The following is a 27,750-nucleotide window of genomic DNA, read 5'->3' on the forward strand; positions in this document are numbered from 1 at the left end:
ATGAAAATGGAAGTCGGATATCCGCGAAATAAGCTCAATTCTGATTTTGTGGAAACCTTCTATGCAAAGGTAAGTTTTTCTTTTGGTTTTTCTAATTGCATGAACTGCTAACATCAAATATATTCGTGCTGTACAAAACGTATGTATTTATTGATAACCAAAATATTTACGCAATAGTTGAAAGTACAAGCAGATACAGATATCCCATTTACTATATCCAAAACAGCAGCCTCGCCCTTGTTTTAAGCCCATCTGTCATATCCATAATCAAACTGGAGGCAGGTGTCCTCTCATCGAAGCTGAGGTTTCCTTCACAGTAGTAGCTAAAATTAATGTATCACACCAACGAGAATAAGCAAGCATGGTTCGGTTCATCTCGTAAAGGGAAAGCATAGGAAGGATTCAGGGTCGATATGGTCAATATCCCACATGCTTGCTAAAGTCCGAATGCACGAGATGGTATTGGGCCCGGCTTTTCATGAAGGTGCGTATCAGAGAAAAAATGAAACTCGTTACTTTAAAAAAAAGGTTGTAATAAAAGCAGAAAAATTGTAAATTTACTATTTCGCCATTTAAAAGCAGCTGCTATCGCCCCTTAAACATTTCAGTAATAAATTATCACACAACAGATACATAAAATACACCGCCAGCTCAGTCAATTCCAGCCGAGGACTGCGATTTCGTGCTTATTAGCACTCATCAGCCCGGCTTAGGACTAACTGAGCTGGAGGTAGAAAACCTCTTAAGGAAGCCAAGAGTGCCAAACAAACTGGTGCAGATACGTATAAGACATAACTACAACAGATACGTATAAGAAGTTTTTTTTTTTTTTATCTAACCCATTCAAAAAATTTTAATATTAATTATCAACACTACGCACGTTTTCTTATAACGAAGCACACATCAACGAACTTCAAATAATTTAAAAAATTTAGAGTTAAATTATTTTGTTCAAGATATTTACTTTAATCTCAATCGAGATAAATAATAAAGTGACAAAATAAATGTTACAAAAGAGAAATTGGGCCGTGGTAGCCCGATCGGTAGAGTGTCGGATTCGGGGCCGGAGGGTCCTGAGCTCGAACCTCGATGGTCAAAGACCCACCGTCGTCATTAAAGGGGACTGGGCGACGTAAAATATGCTCGTGGTCTCAATGTCCTCCAAGTGAAACGATACCTCTGGGGGTGCTAGCACCAGGTAGCTATTAGCTACTGGTCTAGTTCTAAATTCTCATTAACTGTTCGATCCGGTGATGGTGCTGCCATCTATCGGTATAAAAAATAATGGAGGTAAGGCACTTAGTATGCAGTCCTCGAGATAAATACAGATGTAGTCAGTTGTGACTCGGAATCGAAATCGGGAAAAGAAATTTCAAATGGTTTGCTTATGTTGTTTTTTTTTTTTTTTTTTTTGTTTTTGTTTTTTTGGCTTCTTAGTCCATTCATCAAAATATCGAAAAACTCTTAAGTATAAAAACTATACATTTTCTTTTTTCTCACAATGTAGCAAATATTTTTCATTATTTAATATCGCAGAAGTAGATTTTCTTCTTTCATAAAAAAAAAAAAAAACTTGTTAAAAAGTACATTCATACAGCCAAAATGTCACTAAACTCACCAATATGGCAAACTTCATAGTTTCTTTAATAGTTAATTATCAATTTTATGGTAATGGACTCATTTCTACTAACTTCATAGGTTAATTGTGGCAGGTGCCAAATTGACGTGGTCGTACTTTAAGGGTGTACTAAAGGTGTAAGTACCTTAAGGGTGTCGTACTTTAAGGTACCTCAAAAATGATGAAACGATCAAAAATTTTTTTATTGCATATTTCAAAACTAAAAACTATACTGAACCCAGGGGAAAAGTTTAATTGCTTTAGTTAAAATATTTTAAAAGTTATGAGTGGTTTTAGGCCATGCTCGCTATGTGTTCGTATGCAAAAGAAAAACTTTAAATTGCTTTTTCTCGATGATGGTTCTTTTGTGTTTTCATGTCATTAGAATCCATAAGGATTTTTTTCTATTAAAGATACAGCTTTAAAATAATACTTTTTGCAATTGGAATCACATATTTGACAAAACTGTGCATTGGATAAGCATTTTATAAACTACTCAAATGTTTAGAGCATGTTAAACCTTTAAAAACCAAATTGTTTCGAAAAAACCTTGATTTTTTACATAATTAATCACAGGGAATTTTTTAATAAACTCATAAGCAAATGAATGCACAGATTTTTAGAGATCGTTAAGCAAAAAACTTTTTTTCAAATTAGTGCAAAAATAAAAAAGCCTTAGGGATTTTCAAAAATTGAAATTTTCCCCAATTTTTTGAATTTTTAAAAAAAGTAGCCATTATTTTTAAACTGAAAGTAAATTATTGATAACGAAATAAGTATGCATGTTATGGTTTCAAAAAAATATAAAATTTACTTAAATTTCAAAAAAATGTTTGAAAGGTTCTGTGACCTCTTAACTAATTTCTACTCTTGTTGCAGTTGGAGTTATCGACGGACAGTTTACTGAAGAACATGCTGAAAATGAGTCGTTTCTTAGTCCACAACGAGCTACAGAAGCTACACCGGCCTGTTGAGGAACGCCGGCAGATGGTGGACAAGTAAAGGAAATTAAGTACTTTAACTATTCCGATTCACATAAAGGAAAACAACGCTGTTTAAAATACAGTTCAGTGTCTCACCAAGAAAATGGTTCAATCTAGGAAAAACTAGCTGCAGTCGTAATATTAGTGGCTTTAATGGCGCTTTTCCAAACCCCACGAAGTTAGTCAAATGCAGGGTAAAGCTTGACCATGGAGAGATGGCGGAAGACCTTGAAGCGGAAACATGATCTCCTCTGTAATAAGTAGAATCAGTCAGAAAGCGCGGAGTAGTAGACGCATTCTAGCTGATTCTAATCCATTACAAATCTAGCTGATTCTAATCCATTACAAATCTAGCTGATTCTAATCCATTACAAATCTAGCTGATTCAAATCCATTACAAATCTAGCTGATTCTAATCCATTACAAATCTAGCTGATTCTAATCCATTACAAATAATAGAAAAAAACTTATTATGAATGATACAAATGATGTTTACGCTTTCAAGGTAATCCGCTATCTCTCCGTGGTCAAATTTACTAAGAGGAAAAAGAAACACTTGGAACAGTTGCTTTCATTACGTTTTGATCACACGACCCACGACCTTTTACTAGCGTATTAGCTTTTACACTGTCATTAATTAATTAATTAGTTAATCAATGTTTTTCAGAAAGGATTTTTTTTTTCACGAAAGTTAAACTTCTGTGGCAAAATATCAGACCTGTAACTTAAGATGGGTTTTAGCATTTTTTTTTTTTTTTTTTTTTTTTTTGTATTTAACATAACTACCTTTTTCCTTTTATTATATTTTTGGATTAACTAACTAAATTTTCATCGTGAAAATTATTTTCAAAATATACGTCATTTTATGCAAATAATATTTTGAGTTGGATTCATTACAAGTTTTCAGCTATTATCACTTAAAGAAATAGGTTGCTCCAAATTTAAGTTCTACAAACAGACATTTCCCAACCTCCCTTTTTTTCTCATTTTTAATTTGATCAATTGACATGTAACACAAATTTATACTACAATAAACTCGTCATAATGGAATTTTAATTAACTTTGTGTTTGTCTTTAAAAGTAAACGTAATATTTATTTAAACCTCCATAAAAATAATTACAATAAATTGAAATAATTCGTTCACGAAAGCTTTTGGAGGTATTCTAGAGGGTTTGTGTCAGTAAAATTTGAGGAAGAATAATATTCAAAAACATATTATTGCGTTGAACATCACAGAAAATGTACACTGGTACAAATTAAAACAGCAAAGTTTGGAGTTGAATCCGAGTGATCTAAGAAGCATTAAATGCGTGAAATTAATCAAATTATCTGCATAAAAAAACTAGAAAAAAAATTCTCTAGGCTGCCATTTTCTCTCGGAGTTGAACCAAAATGCCTGTACAAGTTTACTTGTTCAAGTAAACCTGAGTGCGGAGCAATTTCTCAAAAGCAAAAAATTATCTTATACATTCTCAAGTTTAGATGCAAAAACATGCATGTCTGTTAAGGGGTCTAGGACACAAAAATCGTCAAATTTTGCAATTTTTCTTTATCATTTGAAAAGTTACTCCGTTTTCATCTGCTTAAAAGGACGTTTGAACCTTGTTTCTATCTTAATTAGAACGAAAGATATAATTATTTTTGTTCCATGCACCTAAATAATGTGTATTTAACTTTAAAACTTTAAACTCGTTTTGATCCATGATGCAATTTTTCCCGATTTCTTGCATTCAAACTCTTATAAGTCAGGAACCGATAGAGATAAAGTAATGAAACTTGGAGCATATTTTTTTCTAACAGTTTACTTTAATTTTTATTCGCCGAATTTGAAAAAAACGTTAAAAAAAATCATTTTTTTGTCAGTAAAGTATCTTCGAATTTTTCGAAAATTTTCATCAAATATTTTCTATTTTTTATTGAATCAATATTTTTAAAATCGCAGAATAAAAATTAAAGCTTAGATATTTGTGCATATTTTTCTGAAAAAAAATTGAAAATTCACTAAGAATATTTTGAGTTATAGCAATTTAAAGCAAACCCATTTTTTTTAAACAAATTAAATTTAAATTTAAAAAAATTTAATTAGTATTTATATAATGATTTTGCTTATTAAATTGATCGTGAATCAGTGTAAAAAATTTCAAAACTCTAAAGTATTTAATAAAAATTTTTTAAAAATGTGTCCCGGACCCCGGTTTTCTTGTGGAAAAATGGTGGCGATTATGTAGGCGTAACCGAGTTCTACTTCTTTAAGCAAGTAACACGATCCTTTTAGGCATCTTGCCAGAGAAAAAACAATTTATTTAAATATTATAGCTTCAAGAGTTGCTTGTTACCACAATCGGAAAGACAACAGTGCCTGAATAAATTGCCTAGCACTAACAGCAGGAATAATTTCAAAACTATTTTAAACTTCCAAAGAATTCCACTAAAATGTCATTTTGTTAAAAAAAACTGGCTAAATCTTTTTATTTCCTTCCATTAATTGCTCAGAGAAAAAAAAATCAATTCCTCTTCTGTAATTCGCAATTAAAATTTATTCTTCATCTGCTTCGCTTTTAGCAGTTTATAATTGTTATTTTTTACCATTAGTGCGTCATATTTCCGAATAAGACGGTATAGAAAACCTCTCTAATTGTAATCTGTACAAAAAAAAAAGATTTCTTGAACTGTACAGCTCATTCAAAAGCGAACCAAAATTTACGGGTGCAATTTTGGGAAAAAAATCCGAGTACATATGGTTTATCTTTACTAATAATAAAGCTGAAAGTCTGTCTGTCTGTCAGGATCTCTGTCTGTCTGTCTGTCAGGATCCCTGTGACGCACATAGCGCCTACACCGTTCGGCCGATTTTCATGAAATTTGGCACAAAGTTAGTTTGTATAATGGGGGTGTGCACCTCGAAGCGATTTTTCGAAAATTCGATGTGGTTCTTTTTCTATTCCAATTTTAAGAACAAAAATATCATAAGATGGACGAAAAAATACGAAATTATCATAACGTGGAACCCGTAACATGGGTACAAACCAATTGGCGAGAAAATCCACCATACATTTTTTGTAAATATACAGGCGAACCAAAAGACCTTTTAATTTTTCTATTACGGGAAAAGCCGTGCGGGTACCACTAGTACTACATAAAATGAAAACAAAAGTCAAAAAAAAAAAAAAATAATAATAATAATAATAATAATAATTTGAATTTGTCATCTTGAATTCAAATTATGCTTTTTGCAATCACGAGTGTGTGTGTATATGTAAGCGTGTGTGTTTGTGTGTGTGTGTAGGCATGTGTGTTTGTGTCTGTGTGCAGGCATGAGTGTGTGGGTAGTTATGTGTATGTGAGTGTGGGGGTATGTGTATGTGTGTGTAGGCATATGTGTTTTTGTCTGTGTGCAGGCATGAGTGTGTGGGTAGTTTTGTGTGAGTGTATGTGTTTGTGTATGTGTGTAGGTGTATGTATGTGTGTGTAGGTGTATGTATGTATATGTGTGTAGGTGCGTGTATGTATGCGTGTAAGTGTAGGATATTGACGACACCTGGAGACGGTTTTCGCTAGAGGTGCAGCAACGTGAGGACCCGCGGTCGACGGTGATGCTGCGGAGGGTGGCGGTGGGAAAAATGATAGGAACGTCAAAAACAGTCAAATGAAAGCAATAAGCAATCGTGATTGCTCAAAAATATTCAGCTTAGAAAGAGTTTTCTTGACAATTTTTCCCAGTTAGTATTTTAATTATTATACTTTTGAAATATATATCTTTAATTATTTTTGCTCTCTTTCAGCATCTACAAGGGTCCATTGCAAGGAAGTGGTAACTACTTTGCGACCAAAAACGCCTTGGGTAAGAATTTTCTTCTGTACTGTTAAACACCTAAACAACACAGATATCCTTTAAAACTGTTGGATTTCCCTACAAAGATAATTTAGCGGCTAATTGATGATATCTCGCCAAAATTGGTGTCAATTCTTATTCCAGCACTTACTACTTGTGAAATGAGGGAAGGGGTATCAATTGTAAAAATTTGAATTAATGCCTCCACTATTTTTAACCGAGAGAGATGTGACAGCACGAAATAGAGTCCAATTAATATTATAAATATAATTTTAGAAATTATGACAAATATATACAATGACAAATATACTGCCAGGAGGACATTTCTGGATAGACAATCTCGCACTTATTTAAATAGTAGTCAAAACAATCAATTTACATTTAAATACTTTAGTCCTTCGAGACAACTTTTTTCTGCGAATCATGTTTTAAGCTGACACCCTCAGATTTTAATAGTTTAAAACTTACTTACGTATAGTTTTCCAAAATTAAGCTTAATAATTGAAGTGTATAGCTGCAAATAGAGGTATCTTCAAGGTTTTCTTTTAAATGCGTTTTTTCGGATATTGCTATACTTAAGTAGACCAACAACCTAAGATAGTCAGAAATTTTCAAAATGGTTCCCTAAATAGTCTAAACAAAGCAGGATTAGCTGTTTCAACTCTTTATCTTTCTGTAGCGACATATATGAGAATTTATTCTAGACATTTCTTTCAGAGATACCTCCTTTTGCAGCTATACGCTTCAATTGTAAAAATAGATTTAAAATGAAAATTAGATTGACACTTAGGAACGGGATGTAGAAAAAATATGTAGTTCTTGCTACAAATTTTGTTTTACATCCCGTTCCTGAGAATCAAGTTAAAGTTTTTCGAGTTTATTATTCAGTTCACAATAACAATAACTGGCAGTATATAAAACGCTATTCGTACAAAACTGTATCCCGCCTATTTCTTCCGTCATTTTTACTTCCTTTTACAAAAAAGGAAGTATTGTATTCGCGAAAAAAATTTCACTCAAAAATCGAACTTAATTTCCATTTTGCTCACCCACGAATGAATGTTGAGTTTTTTTTCCGACTCGACCACACGTGAATAAGTACCTAAGAACGTATGGACACGCGGAATATCCATTTTAACGATTCCCGAGTTAGTTGCAACAAGTTTTCTCGTGACGTCTGTATGTCGCATAACTCAAGAACGGTATGTCCTAGATAGTTGAAATTTGGTACGTAGACTCCTAGTGGGGTCTAGTTGTGCACCTACCTGTTTGGTTGCATTCGGGTGTTTCTAAGGGGGTCTTTTGCTCCTTTTTGGGGGGAAATCATTGTTAATTTCGACGTAAACTCAAGTGGTGCGGCCAATTTCGCGGCCAATAACGATTGGCAAAGTATATATCGCCAGTCTTTAAAAGTCTATTAAAAGTCTTTAAAAGTCTATTTAAATTATCTATCGCCAGTCTTCCAGAAGACTGGCGTATATCCCCAGTCTTTTGGTCGCCAACTTGGCGAAAAAATTGGCTTTTTTGTTTTTCTTTTAAATCTGGTTTCAATTTGGCCACTGTTGGTGATATTTAGAGAGTAAACTATTGAATCACATTAAAATTACCAATAATGGCAAATGACATTAAATTGGAGTAAAAGGAAGTCATGTGATGCACAAATCAGCTCGTTTAAATTTATGCTCACTGGCATGCAATACATTGACAACTCGGTAATTGCATGCAGAGAACTGGTAGCTAAAGTAAATTTAACTCACCAGCAAGAGCCCGAAGCTATGGTGCATCTCAACTCGTAAACTGAGGGTAAAGTTAGGGTATAAAGCAGTGACTTTTTGCCCTAACGCCAGGGCTAAGGCAGAACTACATGCACTTTACCGGCAGCCCCGTTACCACATCCAGAACCTGCAGTTTCGTCTTGGACTCATCAGTCTGGAATAGTGAATAACCAAGCTAGATGCGAACGTCATCTCATTGTTGCTTTAGAGTCAACCTAAATATACAAAAATAAAGATAAGCTGCAGTGGTTGAGTGATGTTATCAAGGAGTCATATGCTAATTCTCTTTCGTACAGTTTTTATACTTTACTTTCAAGTTTTTTAGATTTGAAATTCATGTGAGATGAAACTTTCTGAAATTTAAAACATATTTACCTTTTACTTATCCTTAAAAAAAAGAACTCACTTTTGTCTCAATGTAAACGTATTGCAGATAAAGAGGAAATAGCTGAAATTTATCTTATTTAAAAGCAATTTTGAACAGGCATACAGTGGAACAAAAGCTCTTATAAACGTCTTTGAAACTGTTAAGTTGAGTTGCATAAAAAAAAAAAACTTTAAAATTCTACATTATTAGAAAAATTTCAGCTGTCCAAATTTAATAAAATCAGCCTTAAAATCAGCACTCTAACTTTATTAAAAAAATTGCTTTATAATTAGATTTTTTTTTCATTGTTTTTGGAAACAATTAAGCAGCAGATTTGGCCGGCATTATGACAGAGGAAGTAACAGAAGAAATAGCCTTGTTATTCATTCAAATCCACGTTCAAAGTTTTGGCACTATACATGTATTTTGTTCTACAGTTTTAAGCAACAACATGTCCAGTTATTTTTCTCCAGGCTAATAGCTCTCTACTAGAAGGAGTAGTCAAAACAATAGTTAGCTTAAAAATTCGTCTACAAGATCGATTAAATAACTTATTTTGGTACATTGAAATTTTTAACTAGGATGATGATGAAAATTAGCGGTCAAAGAGATTTTATTATTACAATATGATATAAATTCTTTTTTTTTAATCTCATTTCAGTCGTTCCAATGGGAATTATGAGACCCCCAATGTTGGACGTTGAGAATCCTGAGTAAGTTACAGTGTTTGCAGCTTCATACAGAGTTTGAATATTGTCGTATTTTTTAAATGTCATATGTATAAAATGTACAGGGTGTTCCGTTTTAACCTGCAAGACTTTTATTTTCGCAACCGTTGGTCCTAGATGCATACTTCCAGTTGCAAAAATTTTCAAAATCAGATCCGGAGTTCAGACATTGAAACTTTGAAGCAAAAATAAAAATGAGTCAGAGAAAAAAAAAATAACTTTTTATGCGGGCTCTAGGTCCCCTAACTAACATTTAGGGAAATATTCTCCATTAAAAAATAATTCCAACGCAAAAAGTTTGAAATTAGTACGACCAATATTCACCGAGATATGAAACGCAGAGTTTTGTGACTTACACCACTTTTCACTCGCCGTCAATAACACCTTTTGGGGGAAAATATAGCAGTTAACAAGTGTTTAAAATTATATTTGTGCATAGAGTGTGGTTTATCAAACTGTTCGAGGTTTTTCAGTGTGCTTTTGCATATCACGGCATAACATTTGCGTTTATTGTTAAATAGCAATGAAAAATATAAATACTTGTGTTTCTTACTTTGACAACCTGCCATTCTTCTGAAAGGGAGTAAGTTCCAATCTCATCTTCTGTATGGTCCCTTAAAACTTTAAACTGGAATATCTCCTTGAGTTTTGGTGGCACAAATGTCAAGTTTTTTGGGTCAATAATAGTTTTCAATGGAGATTATTTCTCTAAACTTAAGTTAGAGGATCTAGAGCCCGTATAATTTTTTTTTTTTTTTTTTGACTCATTTTTACTTTCTTCTATGTCTAATATATAGAAGAAAGTATTGGATTCGTGCAAATTTTCGAATTTCGAATTTTGACGGATTCGAACGTTTAGAGGTGTGCTGAGTCCATTTCGACTATTTTTGGAAAATGTCTGTCTGTCTGTGTGTGTGTGTATGTGTGTGTGTGTGTCACGTCTGTGTGTGACCAGTTTTTTGTGGCCGCTCTACAGCAAAAACTACCGCATGAAATCGAACGAAACTTGGTACACATATGTGCCCCTATGTGAACTTGTGCCCATTGGTTTTTGGCGCGAATTCCTCCAAGGGGGGTGGAGAAATGGGACGTTTTTTTGAGTTACGCGTGCTTGCTATTCCTCAGGAAGTAACTGGCGGAATCAAACAAAATTTGGTCCATATGTTGCACCTAACAGGAGCAGGTGCTGATTCAATTTTGGTGTCAATATCTCAAACGGGGGTTGAGTTATAGAACGTTTTTTGTCGTCAATTGTGACAGCTGAATCTCAAGAAATAACGAACGGAATCAAACAAAATTTTTTTGACAAGTAGCCCTTAGTGGGTATAAGAGCTGATTTTATTTTGGTGTCAACAGCTAACTAGTATGTTGTGGCCATCACGAAACTTTCTTCTATATTTTTCCTTTTTCTGATCCCTCCCCATGCTTGACGAGGAAGCAATATTCCGAACAAAAACAAAATGACACATGCAAAAACTTGACGACCATCCCAATGTCTGAATTATTGTAAAAGCAAAGCAAAGAGCGAAAATTGAAAGTTACTTTAAAAGCCTTAAGTGAATTAATTACAAATATTTTATTTATTAAAAAACATAAGATGGCAACAGTTAAAAATTTTAAATCATTGAGATAATATTTCCGATCATTTCCATACAATTAAAATCACGAGAAATACGCAGACGACAATCTATTACGATTTATCTTTCTTATTGTTGCATTAATAAAGCTATTTTTATTCGCAAAAAAAAAAAAAAATCAACACCTCTTGGAGCGATTGGAGTCAAAATTGAACCAAAGCTTGTTTACGTATGGATTCACATATATTCCAAATTTCAAACAGAGCGTAGCATTACTTCTTGAGATAGGGCACTCACAATGGAAAAAAAGAACGGGCGATTGCGCTACCCCCCTTTTTAGCTGTTGACACCAGAATAAAATCAGCTCTTATACCCACTAAGGGCTACTTGTCAAAAAATTTTTGTTTGATTTCGTTCGTTATTTCTTGAGATACAGCAGTCACAATTCACGACAAAAAACGTTCTATAACTCAACCCCCGTTTGAGCTATTGACACCAAAATTGAATCAGCACCTGCTCCAGTTAGGGGCAACATATGGACCAAATTTTGTTTGATTCCGCCAGTTACTTCCTGAGGAATAGCAATCACGCATTACTCAAAAAACGTCCCATTGCTCCACCCCCCTTGGAGGAATTCGCGCCAAAAACTAATGGGCACAAGTTCACATAGGGTCACATATGTGTACCAAATTTCGTTCAATTTTATGCGATAGTTTTTGCTGTAGAGCGGCCACAAAAAACTGGTCACACACAGACGTGACACACACACATACACACACACACACATACACACACACAGACAGACAGACATTTTCCAAAAATAGTCGAAATGGACTCAGCACACCTCAAAACGTTCGAATCCGTCAAAATTCGAAATTCGAAAATTTGCACGAATCCAATACTTTCTTCTATATATTAGATATAGAAGAAAGTAAAAAGGGGGTAGCGCAATCGCCCGCTCTTTGTGAGTGCTCTATCTCAAGAAGTAATGCTACGTTCTGGTTGAAATTTGGAATATATGTGAATCCATACGTAAACAGGCTTTGGTTCAATTTTGACTCCAATCGCTCCAAGAGGTGTTGATTTTTTTTTTTTTTTTTTTTTGCGAATAAAAATAGTTTTATTAATGCAACAATAAGAAAGATAAATCATAATAGATTGTCGTCTGCGTATTTCTCGTGATTTTAATTGTATGGAAATGATCGGAAATATTATCTCAATGATTTAAAATTTTTAACTGTTGCCATCTTATGTTTGTTAACAAATAAAATATTTGTAATTAATTCAAGCAAGGCTTTTAAAGTAACTTTCAATTTTCGCTCTTTGTTTTGTTTTTACAATATTTCAGACATTGGGATGGTCGTCAAGTTTTTGCATGTGTCATTTTGTTTTTGTTAGGAATATTGCTTCCTCGTCAAGCATGGTGAGGGATCAGAAAAAAGGAAAAATATAGAAGAAAGTTTCGTGATGGCCACAACATACTAGTTATTTTTGCTTTAAATTTTCAATATCTTAACCCTGCATCTGATTTTGAACATTTTTGTAACTGGAAGTATGCGTCTCGGAATAACGGTTGCGAAAATAGAGGCCTTGCAGGTTAAAACGGAACACCCTTTATAGTACAGTAGAACCTCATTAATCCAGACTAAACCCTGTCAGCAAAACCAATCCGGATTAACCGAAATCTGGAAAATCCGGGAAGTAAAGAAATAAGCAAAACAAATCCTTTACTAAGCAGACGTAGGGGAATGTGGGGCAAAGTAAAAGAGCGGGGTAAAGTGAAAAGGTAAAATATTCACTCTGAGTTTAGTGCCACCTATCTGGTAATATTTTAGCAATGTATTTGCATAGTTAGTCCATTCCAGTCAGGAAAAATGTACCGTCAAATATTAAATCATACAGACAATTTTCAAAAACTGATACTCTTGTTATAATGATTGTTGAAAGTTAAAAATTATTTTTTATATTATAAAATGTAAACGTTCTTGTTATATTAACGTTTAAAGTATTAATTGATAATTTCTAATATGCAGTGCAATCTGTATTTAGTTATCATTAAGGGGTCACAGCACCTTTCAAACATTTTTTTTTTAAATTTAAGTATATTTTTATTTTTTTGAAACCATAACATGCATACTTATTTCTTAATCAATAACTTATTTTCAAAATTTAAAAATATTGCCTACTTTTTTTTAAAAAATTCAAAAAATTGAAGAAAATTCCAATTTTTTGAAATCTTTTAGGTTTTTTTACTTTTGCACTAATTATTATTTTTTTTTTTTTTTTTTTTTTTTTTTTTTGCTAAACGATCACTACAATCATCTCTAAAAATCTGGCGATTCATTTGCTTATGAGTTTATTAGAAAATTTTCTGTGATTAATTATGTAAAAAATCAAAGTTTTTTTTTTTTTAAATGGTTTTTAAAGGTTTAACATGCTCTAAACATTTGAGCAATTTATAAAATGCTTATCCAATACACAGTTTTGTCAAATATGTTATCCCAATTGCAAAAAGTATTACTCTCTTTAAAGCTGTATCTTTAATAGAAAAAAATCCTTAGGGATTCTAATAACACGAAAACACAAAAATACCATCATCGAGAAAAAGCAGTTTAAAGTTTTTCTTTCGCATAAGAACACATAGCGAGCATGGCCTAAAATCACTCATAACTTTTTAAATATTTGAACTAAAGCAATGAAACTTTTTCCCTGTGTTCAAAATAGTTTTTAGTTTTGAAATAAGCAATAAAAATTTTTTTGATCGTTTCATCATTTTTGAGGTACTGTAATCCCTTAAGCTTATTTGTGTTTTTAATATTTTGCTCAAGTAGTCGAGCACTTACGGGACAAAATGGATAGGGCAAAGTGAAACAGCTAATTTCGTTTATTCACTCAATCATTTACTGAAACACTCACGTATTCATGGATTACTTGATTGTTAACATGTCTTCCTTTAGTAATTCACTTATTTATTCATTAATTCCCTTATTTTCTTATTCTTTCACTCTATTATTTACTCATCCATTTTTCTTCATATATTAATCAATACATTATTTGAATTATTTATTTATACGTCAATTCTGTTTTCATTTATTCATTCAAAATTTCATTTACTGATTCATTTGATCAAAATTACTTTTTACAATCAAATAGAAAATATTTCATTCTAAAAATATTTCCTTTTTCGCTTCGTTCCATGAAGAAAAAAAAAGGAAAAATTTTCCAATATTTTTAAAAGGCCCAAAACTATTACCAAAAACGAACTGATGTGTGCATCACATTACTTCCTTTTACTCCAATTTAATGTCATTTTCTCATTATTGGCAGTTTTAATATGATTCAGTAGTTTACTCTCTAAATATCACCAACACTGGCCAAATTGAAACCAAATTTCGAAAAAAAAAAAAAAAAGAAAAAAATCTCCAAATGTGTCGCCAAGTTGGCGACAAAACTTGGCGACCAAAAGACTCGCGATATATCGCCAAGTGTCCGCCAAATTATAACACCACTTGAGTTTACATCGAAATTAACAATGATTCCCCCCAAAAAGAGGCAAAAGACCATCTTTGGAGCATCCGAATGCAATCAAAAAAAAAAGGTGCACAACTAGTCCGCACTAGGAGTCTACGTACCAAATTTCAACTTTCTAGGACATTCCGTTCTTGAGTTATGCGACATACATACACACATACGCACATACATACGTACATACAGACGTCACGAGAAAACTCGTTGTAATTAACTCGGGGATCGTTAAAATGGTTATTTCGGTTGTCTGTACGTTCCTAGGCACATATCTACGTGTGGTCGGGTTGAAAAAAAACTCAACATTCATTTGGGGGTGAGAAAAATGGAAATTAAGGCTGATTTTTGGGTGAAAATTTTCCCCCAACACAATACTTCCTTTTTTGTAAAAGGAAGTAATAAAAAATAACGTTTCAATGAAAGTTTTATTGCAAAATACAATGTTCTTCCTTTTTGTTCTGTAATTTTCAAAACAAATTTCCAATTTGTTCATTTTGAAAAAGCTCAGTCATCTTAGCCATTTCACTTTGCCCCACATTCCCTTACTTTTATTGCAGTAAAAACAATGCTTTGTGACAAAGTCACATAGAAGTGCTTCTCGAACAATCCACATGTCATGTGGTTTATCATTTATAGTTAAAGCTGCAGTGGTAATGGACTGACGCTCATGGCACGCCATGATGCTTGATTATTATTTACGACTACTGATAATTGAATTATTATTTACGTTATCTTTGAAGAAGTTGCTTATTTAACCAAATTAAAAAGCTATGTTTGTGGTACAAATAGTTCAGCTATCATAATTTAAAACTAGTATATGAGTGAATATAAACTTTTTAAAATTCTGCAAATTTTTATCCGGATAAACTGGAGATTCGGATAAACGGGGTCGGATAAACGAGGTTCTACAAGTTTACCATAATGATTCTGTTTAATAACAGATTTAGCTTTAAAAAGGTGAATTACGTAAATTTATTTACTACTGTGAACTATCTTCCAGGTACTTAAATTACGGAATGCTCGGCAATGAGATAGCTCATGAAATGGCTCATGGATTCGAAAATATTGGTAAGTGAAGTTGAGTTATAGTTGAGTGTTAAGCAAGTATAAGTTCGCGCTCCCTTTTTTTAAATCCGAAACAGTAGGATATTGATTTGAAGTATGTATAAAATCACAGTCTAATGGACTTTTGAAAGATTGAATCTAGTTTTACTTTGCTCGTTGGCGAAGAGTGCGGAGTACTTTGGCTCTCATTGAATTGATTACAGATGAACTTTGCTGATCCGACCATTGTTATTACGAAATCACGGCTAAAACGAACATTTTAAAGATTAAGTACTATTTAATTGAGTTAAAAATGTCACGCATATTACTTAGGTTAAAGCTTAAGTTTCAGTTAAGACGAATTAAACTTCCAAAGGAAAAATTTCCCAATTGAATGATTTGCGTTTTCGGCAATTTTTAGTCATTGAAGAAGGTTTACCATGCTTTGAAAAGCACATGTTAAATCTTTTTTTGTGCAGAGAATGAAGTTGGTGCACCTATTTACCTTTGGACAGGTCGTTCTGCTTGGATAAACCATCTTTTCGTTTGGTGTCTGCCACATGACCCCCATTATTTGTATCAGTTTAGCTTTTCTCGTTCATGAAAGAATAAAATCCGTAGTATCTATCCTGACAATCGTACAGTTCTTATGAATTAACTGTCGCTTTTTCTTATAATCCTTTAAAAACTAATGACGGCGAACATGAAAAGAAAAGTAACATCACTTCGTGAAAAGGTAAACATCAAAAACGAGTTGTTGAGCATCTCATACTTCTTAAGAGTGTGTATATGAATTCATTCAAGTCTGTACCATCAGCATCTTAACCTTACTCCTCAATGGATAAGCCACTGACCTCGAATCTGATGTCATTACTTCATTTATTTGGGTCTTGAAAATTGTTCAGAAAGTTTGTCCTCTTTGGTCCAGAGAAGACTATCTTCTTCGGAATAGAGAAGACTTCTGAGTGACGGCGCATTCTGATGGCACAGACTTCTTCGAATTCACTTGTTCTTTGATTGGTTATATTGAGTTTTATGGCGCAAGAGCCTTAATAGGCTATACTGCGCCAAAAGTCTGAAACGCGTCAGATGAACTGTCAACCAGAGATATTGTAGATCTACAACAGCACACGCCTCCTAATACTCCAAAATGAATCCGACTTTTCGGCTCCGATGCCCTGCTAAAACCTCGGAAAGTAGCCATGCCGTGAAATCCTGCAAGAATGAATCAATACAATAAAATATCCGCTTCACCGAAATAAATTTTCAATCTCAATTTAATTTCCGTTATGTCGCTTGAAATCCAAAATTATCGTAACAACGAACGAAATTTGTGGTCGCTCGTAGTTCGTTGTAACAGGATTTCACTGTACAGTGCTGGCTTATAGCGTTTATATCTTATAGCGTTTTTAACATTAATATTCATAACATTAGTGTAGCTTAATGTCATACATGCATTTCTAACATTGAAGTAGTTTATTGCTACAATTGCGTCCGTTGCGTTTATGTTAATAAGATTAGCCGACAATACTTATTTTGTTCGAATTTCCTTTCACTACTTACAGTTATATCTGTTACCGTCGAAGACAGTAATATTAATTATTAGACTAAAGAGTTTTTTTTTTTTTTTTTGTACACTATTTGTACTAAAATACTACTTATTTTACTGTTAAAGTACAGCATATACTGTACACTGATTATTACGTTATTTTAGCATAATTTAATTTTTGCAGGAGGCAGCACTGTCTGCTTTGTTTATGTTCTTTTTTTTATCTACCTACCAGGAACATAACCTCAGTCAGCTTAAACAGTTCGCTAGTTCTTTTTATTAGTGTGTTCTGTTATATTTAAAGTTAGTTTTAAGTAATAAGTGAGTATGTGTATTGTTAGTGTATATAATAGTGAGTATAAACAATTTTTTTACCTTCTTTTTTAAAAAGTTAAGAAGTGGTGTAAACCTTGTGAGAAGTATGCCAAAAAGACTTAAAATGCTCATCAAGAACAAGGGAATGCATACTAAATATTAGATAATTATTTCACTGATCGTTATTGTGTCTATAGTTACGTAATCAATAAAGAATTTGCTTTTAAAACAGTCTTAGTCTAATAATTTGGCCAGCACTGTATTATCCAATGAAATCAATCATCTGTTCTGTTTCAGGTCTCCAGTACGACAAAGACGGGCAGGAGACATCGTGGTGGAGCGAGGAGATGAAAAACAAATTCTGGATGAAAGCCAAATGTTTCGTCGAGCAGTACAACAGATACGTGATTGATGCAGCTGCAGAAAAAAATGTGAGCCCAAAATATTTATTCATTAGTGACAGTTGTTTGGCCACTAAGCCATAAGCCAACGAACCACAAGGTTAAGTCTACATTATGATTGATTAAAGTGACAAACTATTGTAAATAAAGCACAAATTGTGAAGAAAATACAGCATATAGCTATTTCAAGGCTACAATGGAACTTCTTCATCAGTGCAAAAAGGTCACTAACACAACCGAAAGTCGTGAGAGAACACTAAAAGAACAGAGTCGTGAGAGAACACAGAAAGTCGTGGTTCTCTCACGACTTTCGGTTGTGTTGGTGAGCTTTCTGCACTGATGAAGAGGCTGCATTGTAGCCTTGAAATAGCTATATGCTGTATTTCTTTCACAATTTGTGCTTTACTTACGTTGGTTTTTCACTTTAATCATATTGTAGCACAAAGCTTATATGATAATTTTTCATTTCCACATTATGATTGTGGGCATTCGTATTCAGAAAAATTTACTTCCAAAGCGTTTGTAATTGTATGTTTATAATTTCGCAAGCGGCGCGTTTCATAAAAAGAAAGTTCTATAGTTTTTCTGAGTGCAATTGTGGGGTGGACTGTAGCTTTGAGCAACGTGACTAATATCAGACAATTCCGTGCATGTTCCCAAACGTTTTCAGTTCGCAGGTCAGGCAGAACTACACAAAACAGTTTAGAGAATTTTAGCGTACCTCAGAATTGTTGGTTCTTGGTGGGAGAGCTGTAAATACTTAATTCATAGGACATACAGAGGGCAGCAAACGCGATAAGCAATGTGCACCTTAAGGTGGAGAATATTTCTTGCTGAAAACAAGCAGTTAGGCTTCACATAAATTACTTCTTCCGCCCATGCTTTATTTATTTCCACCGATTTTGATTTGAGCTAGTCCAAGAATGAGCGGTAACAATTCACAGGTGCACCATACTAAACATGAACTTTAACAAGTGAGCACTTAGTCGTGTCTAGTAAAAATAAGAAACGTGGCAAAAGCAGAAGCCCGAAGAAAAATCGATAGCGTTGACGCCAGATCTTGCACCTTGTCTTAAACATAATTAGTCTGCATTATATAGTTAAGTTCAAGTTTTAAAAATCGCTTAGCAGAATGAAAGATCTTCAAAAGTCACGTCGCAGAGAAGAAGTTAATGTTACTCAGGATGCACCACGGAGGCGGTCAATAACATTGCAAGTAAGAAGACTGAAACCACAAGCGATAAACACAGACTTAAAAAGTGTAACGCATCATATTACTGTTTCCTGTTCTTTTTGTGTTTTTTTCACTTTTGAAATTCCTCCCGAAACGCAGTGCGTCTAAATTCAGAACACTTTACTTTTGCTCCAAGATGAAGTAAAACGGCATAAGTATAAGGCACATACATAAATGAAAAATGGGATTTTATCTTATAGCGTTTTTAACATTAACATTCATAATATTAGTGTAGCTTAAAATCTTGCATGCATTTCTAACATTGAAGTAGTTGATTGCTACAATTGCGTCCGTTGCATTTATATTTATAAGATTAGCTAACAATACATATTTTGTTCGCATTTTCTCTCACTACTTACAGTTATATCTGTTACCGTCGAAGACAGTAGTATTAATCATTGGGATGACTTATACCTTTGCAGTACATAATACTTACTTTCCCTATACATCTGCTGTTTCTTTTTTCGCGTTTTCTCATTATTGACCTAATTAATCATGTTTTTAGATCGTTAAAGATACGCCGCTTGCCAATATGTCCAAAATCACACCACAAGATTTGAAATCATTTCTAAGGTCTCTTATTATCAGAATCTTTAAGAAAGTAAAACAACAAATTAGAGAGTCAGTGATATTATTTGGGGAGATATATCGTTATTATAAGAGTTTGAATTGGTGCAAAATGTGATATGTTATCCCATTAACGAAAAAGTGCGTTTTTTTTTTCAATAACTAAATGTGGAACGTTTAGATAGCGTTCTTAAGTTTGTTAGCGCTTGTTGTCATACAGTATTAACAGAAAAGGGGCCTATGTAACTCCGAAACACATTGTCCTCTGTATCTTTTAAGAGTAGAGACAAAAGTCATGTCACTCCATTAAATCAATCAATCAATGAATGTGAGAGACATGCCATGTAGCTTCACTTAATCAATCCATTAACCTGAAGCACATGCCACGTAAATGCACCCAATCTTTCGGATCAATTTGAAGTGTATGCCATGCAGTTACTCTCAATCGGAGACGCATGCCATTCTCAATAAAACTGGAACCCACATGTCGTGTAGCTCCACTCAATCAATCAATCCGAGACTTGTCATGCCACTGCATTGAATCAGTTATTGAATATGAGACACAGGTCTCATATTCAATAACTGATACTGTATCAATTCATCACTACACTACAATTATTACCCACTGTATCAATTCATCAACCTCATGTGCATGCCACGTAAAACCACCCAATCAATAAATCTATCTGAAGTACATGCCATGCAGTCCCGCTCAATCGGAGACGCATGGCATCTACACTCAATAAAACTGAAAAACATGCCATGTAAATTCCTTTAGTAAATAGATTTGAGAGACACCTGCCATCAGCTCCTTAGTTAAATTGTTTCTCTTGCTGCTACCGTTCAGGCAATTCATATTTAGCTTGATTCAAGGCATTTCAAGAAATCTCTGATCTTCTTTTGAATGCTTTTATTGCATGGGCAAAGGGTTTAATTCAAGTTCTACTAACAAGTTTTGGATTTTTTTTTTTTTAGGTTGATGGTCAGAGAACGTTACACGAGAACATCGCGGATAGCGCGGGATTGAAAACAGCTTTCATGGTAAGTTATAAGTTTCCGCGGTTGAAAGTTCATTCTTTCTTTAATACCCAGATGTCAAAAATCTCTGTCTTGGATCTGGGAGCGAAAATTAATGCTCATGCACTTTTGGATTCATCTCATTTCATCTGATATAATTGTTGTGAAAATGTTATTTCTATGGTATCTGGTCCGCCTAGGATTTGGAAGTGAACCAAGAGGTCCTCGGTAGTGCAAAGGTTAGGAACCACTGGCCTAGAGGATTAAGCAATGAAATCAAGATCCAATAGGCACTGTCCATGAATTATACCACGTTTTTTCAACAAATGTTATCCTCTCTCCCTCTGTCTCACTTCATCTGAGCTTCCCATTAGCATGTTGTTACAAAACAAATGTGGCATGTCGCGTCACACTACTTGTTTATCCTTCGTATTTCTTGTCACAAACTTAAAATTCCCCGAACCTCCTCCTCCCCCCGTCCAAATCGTGACATCATTTTGTGCACAGATCTTTATAAATGAAAGCCTAACAGCCCTTTCCGCTCATACAGTCGACTAAAATTTTACACTTGATTGTTTGAATGTATGCGCTTGAGATGGTGATGATTTGAAACAACTCAGAGCTTACAGTTATGGTTTCAGTGAATAAACCTACCAAAGCACAAAAAGCAGCACCTATTTTTCTTTGAGGAACTTCATCAGAGCATTGAAAAACTATAAATGACGTTGGAATGATTAGCGTGTGTCGGAAATTGACGGTTTACGGGAAGTGTTTTCGAGGAGGATCATTTTCAGACAGAATGCAAACACAAAAGTGGAGCATTTTCGATGCAATTCTCATAACTCACAGGATTAGATAGTTGTAGAGGCACCAAAACACAAAACACTATTTGCAAAGTGTTCCTTGCGGGGGGGGGGATCCCTTTAAAATGCAGCGTTCGAAGACCGTTTCTTCAACCAGATGTGCGAATATTCCCACCAGCAATCTTCGACACAAACCATTAGTTCCTACTCCATTTGAGGATTTCGATGCACTGATCAATTTGCGCAAAAAAATAGATGCTGCTATTTAAAAGGTGATTTTTTTCCTCTGTAACTTTACCTTTGCTCTCTAAGTTGCTTAAAATCACCACAACCTCAAATACGTACCTTCGAACAGCAAAGTCTAAAATTTTGGTTCAATTTGTTTAACTAATAAGAAGCCGCTAGTCTTTCCCTGGTCTAATCCCTTATGGAGAAACTTCCTTTTGGACCACTCTATACTTTCCTGTTAAATCTGCTTTACCACTACTTTAAACTGCTTATGAACTGTGTTCTTTAAAAGATGGGTTAACAAATATTCTTACATTTCTAAATATCTTCCCTTCGCTTAAGTTCCGTTATTTATTATTTTTAGTTTATCGAAAACGATGGTTAGATTCTTTAGTTTTCACATTTATTATAAATACTAGCTGCATTGATAGTATTACTTTGTCTTTATTTTTAGAATTGAAAACTTGAAGTCAGAAAATTTTCAATTAAAACAACGCTGTTTTGTGTTTTTAAGGAACAATAATGGCTAGCCTAATTTTACGTCTAGTTATTTTCTGACTATTAAGATTCTATGTTCATTTTGCGAGAATTGGGCGGTTTAAATTTTATTGCAATCCTTGTATCCTCTCTGTTGCAAAGAAAACTTCTTGGAAAATAAAATACTGTATTTTAAATTATATTGTTTTCGAGTATTTTACAACTTCGCAATAAATTCTATTACAGTTTCTTTATTTGACAGATTATTCAACATTTTCATGAAGGTTTCTTTAAATGTTTTACAGCTTGAGGGCTATTTTAATCTAGCTTTTCACTTTTTGTTTGATTACATTTTTCTTAAATCGTAGATTATTTTACGCTTTATGGGATAATTTGAATTGTTTGGTGATTTATCTTTCTCTTGATAGAAGCCTTTGTCTTGTTTAATACCTAGTTTTGTTTAAAAGTTCATTTAAAAAACGAAATAATGCATGTTATCACCAAGCAAAAAAAAAAAAAAAAAAACTAAGCCATTAAATATTTTAAATTTGAATGTGTCAGAAGATCTATACAACTTTACTCGATGTCAAATCGCGGATATCCCAAATTTGCCATAGCGAATGAAATGCGCATGTTGCGCGCGGACTAAGCTCATTAATAGTCTTGCTTAAATTAATTGCAAAATTTTTTTCAGCTAACAAATTTCTGCAAAGCACGGATATCCACACACGTATTTCATATATTTTCAATTCATTATGTGTTGTTTGTGAAAAATCCATTAATTTAGAAAATAAGCAAACCAATAAAAAAGTGCTATTTTTCGCTTTCAATTAAAAAGTTATATGTGCCGTATTCTTATGCGTACAGTTTCATGTAATTTATCTCGTAAAATATTGTAATGGTTTAACCCCAGTTTCGTGCCGACATTTAAAATTTCTTCCCTCCATAAATATATCAAAACTGAAAAACAGGGGGAAGGAAATTTCGTATCGGCAAAACTTGGGGGGGGGGGGGGGGGGGGAGGACAGCATTCTAATCTCATTCATTAGTTTGTTTCTCTGCTTAAGTATAAACAAACAACATAGAATCTGAAAACAGAAAGCCCAATGAGCTAAGTCTGCGCGCATGCGCAGTCGCTGTGGCAAATTTGTGATATCCGCGATTTAACGTCTAGTTGCAACTGTTGGATATGTTTTATTAGTCTTGATTGAATTTCATTTCCAAAGACAACTTTTGAATGATTGTTAGATCTTAGATCTGTTCTAGCATTGCAATTGCAGTCAGAGATTAACAAACCCTATAAGCTGAGAGTAAGTACACATGAATTTAGGGGAAATTAGTGATTTTCAAACTTCAATTACTCCGGCCCATGATGTCCCTGGGGGTTGAATTTTTGTATATGTACTCAATGGCCCCCAAGAATATGTATACAAAAAATCATTACCGTAGCCCCCCGGGGGGCTGTGATAGAACCCCGGGAAGGTACAATTTGGGGGGTAAAAACGAGGGAGGAAGGGGAGGGGGGTCAAATGACACAAAAGGCACTTCAGTAGGGCACAAGGAATGTGTATGCGAAATTTCAGCTTGATTCCTTTTTTCGTCTGGTCTGTAGCCCAGCCAAAGAAAGCGAAAACTTTTTTGAACAGCGATTTTATAACTTTAATACCTCCTCCCCCTGATGGTCCTGGGGTTTGTATTTTGGTTTACGGCGTCAGGGGCCACTAGAGATTGAGTGTACGAAAAATCAACTCCGGGGGTCTTCATGGGGCTGAGATACAGAGGGGTGAAAAACCCAAAAAACCCCAATTCGTTCTGTCGTGTAATCTTGTTCTCGGTCGCTTTTATTATCTTTCTTTGGCGGTGGATTTGGCTGCTAACGTTTGGTTTCCTTGGGGGGGCGGGACGCTCCCGCGTCCCGTAATCGGAGGATTTTGTTAAATAGCCAAACATGAAGACGGGAAGATTACGAATCCATCGATACCTGGTTCGATGGTCAGTTCACTGTCGTTCGGGAGAAGAAACTTGGACACAGATGACTACTTAGATACATAGGTACATACATAGATACATACGCTCAGTTTTTAATTATATAAGATTAGAAGTAATTGCAGTGTTGCTCTTTATTAAATGGGGCAATAACTTATCACTTGAGTAACTTTATTATGCCCATATCTTGTTGTAAATAGCATGAGAAACAGATAATGAAATAATTTTAATTCTTTTAGGTGTCTGGTAATGTTTATTAACTGAAAACACAAAAAATGCTCTAAAGTGCTAAGAAAAATGGGGAAACCAAACAAAGGGTTAATGAGCAGAACTCATAGATGTTTGGAATTTTTTTTAATGATCTGTTTTTTCTTTTCACTTAAAAAAGTCCTCTTGTCCAATGCTTAACTAAGATTTCTGAGTTTATAAATTTCATCCAATGTATTATTTGTTACGTATTGTAGTGTAACTACTTAAAAACTGTGTTATCTGAAGAAAAAAAAGTGGTGATGATTAATAATTCCAGAAGTAATCAAGAAGTCTCCCGACCGGGGGGTAAATCTTGATCATTGATTGTTTCAAATATTTTTAGTTTTATTTTTTAAGAAAAAGAAAGTTGCATAAGACTTGTCTCATTAGGGATCAAACTTTCACCAAAAATAAAAATTTCGCCCTGAAAGTTTTTTCGCAAAATGGGTGTTTGCATTTTTTGATCAAGAGTCATGCTGAATAATCCTTTTTCTTGAAATATATGAATTTAACTCAGCTGCAATTTTCATTTTTCAGTCCTATCAACGGTATGTGAAGGAAAATGGCAAGGAACCAAAGCTTCCAGGCATGGAGTTCACCAACCAGCAGCTCTTTTTCATCAGTTTTGCTCAGGTAAAAACATCAGATAACAATGAAAATGGTCCTACAACTTGTTTAGTTACTGCTTTTTAAAGCTATATTTTTCATAAAGCTAAAAGTATGACGCAGCTTGGCAGTTTACGATTGACATACCTAAGAAAGTGGGGTCAGTTGCGGTAAAAGGAAATATTCTCTATTCTTACACTTGTACTATTTACTGATACTGTTGGTGAGTGAAGACATTCTGAGAGTTTCGCGTGTTTAATAACAATTTTATAGAGTCCAGCATTGTTTCATAACCCGAAGGGTATGAGATCGATCCTCCCATAAGGCAGAAATTGTAGTTTTTGACTGACTAACAGCTAAATTCTGATTCAAATTTCCATCAGTAAATCTCAACTCATTGGTGACAGGATTCAAAATCACAGTTCTGCTGGTGCATTGAAATCGGACAAAAAAAAAGTTTTACATGGTCAATCGTTCATATATTATTTTTCAAATGTGTTTTCTATGTGAACGTCATAACTTTCTTAATAACTTAACAAACTTCAAACGTAAGGCATCCTTTCAAACATTTTTCCATCGCTATCAAGGGAATATAAACAAGTCATATGTTTGCAGTTATTAAAACGAAAAAAAAAAAGAATACGTACTTCTAGAATCCTTTCTGTTGAAAGCGAATGTTTCACATGCGCAGAACGTTTTTTCTAAACTCTGATTTCTGGTTAATTTTCATTGTTTTTAATTTGGGGATGAAAATAATTAGTAACTTAAAATGTTTATGCCAATCCCCTCCCCCCCCCCTGCTTTTTTTGGCATAAGATAAATTTTGAAGCTTCTGAATTAATTAGAAGAAAAAACAGTGTTGCTTTTAGAATGAAAGAAATTCTTAATTATTTAATGTTTCTTTAGGTAATAATTTTATGATGACTCATCAAACGTAACTACAACATCAAGAGCAGAATTATTTCTTCTTTAACTAATTTTTTTAGTTTATTTATTAATTATTTAATTTACTGCAGATGAAATGTGAAGTGCGAAGTAAAGAAGGATTTGAAGAATACATTGGGGATTCGTCAAGCACATTGCTACAAACTCCATTCAGATACAGGTAATGTTCTCCACTATTAAAATACTTTTTTTAAAGCAAGAATATTTAATATATTTGTGGACCTCTCGCTGTTGCGCTGAAGAACTTTAAGTTATGATTGTCAAGGTATACTTTGTTGCTTTATGAGGCTTTTAGCCTTCCCCTTTGTTGTGGCTGTTACAGAATGACAAGTCCAAAAAAGCTAAACTGCAGTCTCTTGATGCTGTAAGAGTTCTTCGACATTTAATGCATGAAATTCAATTCCAGTTCTTTCATTATTTATATTCAGATTTTTTTTTTTAATTTTTGCCCTAGGAAACCAACGTAAAACTGATAAATTACATAAACTGTACCTTAAAAGGTTAAAGCCTAAAATCAGGAATAAATTCCCAAATACTCTGCTGATATTCTATTAGGAATTCTTCCATCTACAATACTATTTCATTTCCGAAGATTATCGTTTATCCAGTCCTCGTTTATCTGGATCTCAAGTTTATCCTGATCTCAAGTCGAAGAATTTGAAAAATAAATTTACTAAAATAATAATGTTAAGTTATACTTGAAAAAACGGAGCTATAAATACGACAAATATTCGGACTTTTATTTAATGCACAACCCCTGCATAGAACATACAATAAAGTATAGTACTAATTAACAAACAATAGGGCGTACTCTGAGCGTCAGCCCGGCAATACTGTAGCCAAACTATAAATGATAAAGACATTTTTAGAAACGGTGCTATATAGTTTTGTTACAAAGCATTGTTTCATGCTGTATTAGAACATAAGTTTGCTTATTTTAAGAATGTGTTTCGCTTATTACCCGGATTATCTGTGTTTCGCTTATTACCCGGACTAGCCGTTTTTCCGTTTGTTTGGATTTCGATGGTACCAGTTAGTCCGAACAAACGAGTTTGCACTGTACTCTCAATGATGGTTTCGAAAACATTCTTAAAATTGCATTTTTTTTCTCCTTTCAGAGTGAATGGAGCCCTCGCAAATTCGGAGTTCTTCGCTGCGGTTTTCAAATGTCCATCCGGAAGCCCCATGAGTCACTCCAAAAGATGCTCTGTGTGGTAAAACAAGCCAAGGTGACCCTTCAAGCACAGGAACGCCTATTTCCATCTGTGGAAACCAAGACTCAATTTGGTTGCACAGAACATCAATCCGCTCTTCAATGAACGGAAGAAAGTGAACCATCATGACTACAAGTTTCACTTTAATTTTAAAAACTCAGAATTCTACTGAGCAGAATTTAGCTACATAATTCTTTTAAAGCTAAACATTAAGCTGACATGAGAAGCAATGATAAGTTTATTCAGAAGTCAAGTTGGTTACAATTTTAAACGGAAATCTTTCTTTTAACTACTTTAACTCTTGACAGCTCTTATTACTTAAAATCCTCTTCGTGCATGCACTTGAAATGAATTTCAAAACTTCAAAAAACCCGGAGTTGTAATTAAAAAAATTGAGCAGAAAAGATAAATAAATTCATTATAACGCATGTCATAACAGCATAATCACCATGTACATAGGCGACCTCACCAGGAACGATGTGCATTGGCAACTTTTCACTCTGTGCAAATTACGCGGAATAGTTTACCATTAACAAATGTTCAAAGATGACTACTATGTGCGAGGTATATCGCAAACCTCAATATGTGCAAAAGAATTAGCCACTTCACTATATGAAAAACACAACTACCTGTATATGCAGATAAAATAATCTAGTTCCCCTTGTGGCAAAACTGAAAAGTCACCTCACCATCTGCGAAGAAAATTGGC

The 27,750-nt window shown here is 34.0% G+C and overlaps 1 protein-coding gene across 1 annotated transcript; it reads left to right on the forward strand.

Annotated features, from left to right (window-relative positions):
* Positions 1–27,074, forward strand: LOC129226502 (endothelin-converting enzyme homolog). The gene is made up of 10 exons (XM_054861113.1): positions 1–69; positions 2,498–2,616; positions 6,385–6,443; positions 9,238–9,289; positions 15,407–15,474; positions 17,612–17,745; positions 20,492–20,557; positions 24,814–24,909; positions 25,899–25,987; positions 26,946–27,074. Exons 1-10 carry the CDS (start codon positions 1–3, stop codon positions 27,043–27,045), a joined length of 852 nt encoding a protein of 283 aa, XP_054717088.1. The 3' UTR covers positions 27,046–27,074.
* The last annotated feature ends 676 nt before the right edge of the window (positions 27,075–27,750 follow it).

The sequence above is a fragment of the Uloborus diversus genome, chromosome 7 (genome assembly GCF_026930045.1).
Source record: "Uloborus diversus isolate 005 chromosome 7, Udiv.v.3.1, whole genome shotgun sequence".
Lineage (NCBI taxonomy): Eukaryota > Metazoa > Arthropoda > Arachnida > Araneae > Uloboridae > Uloborus > Uloborus diversus.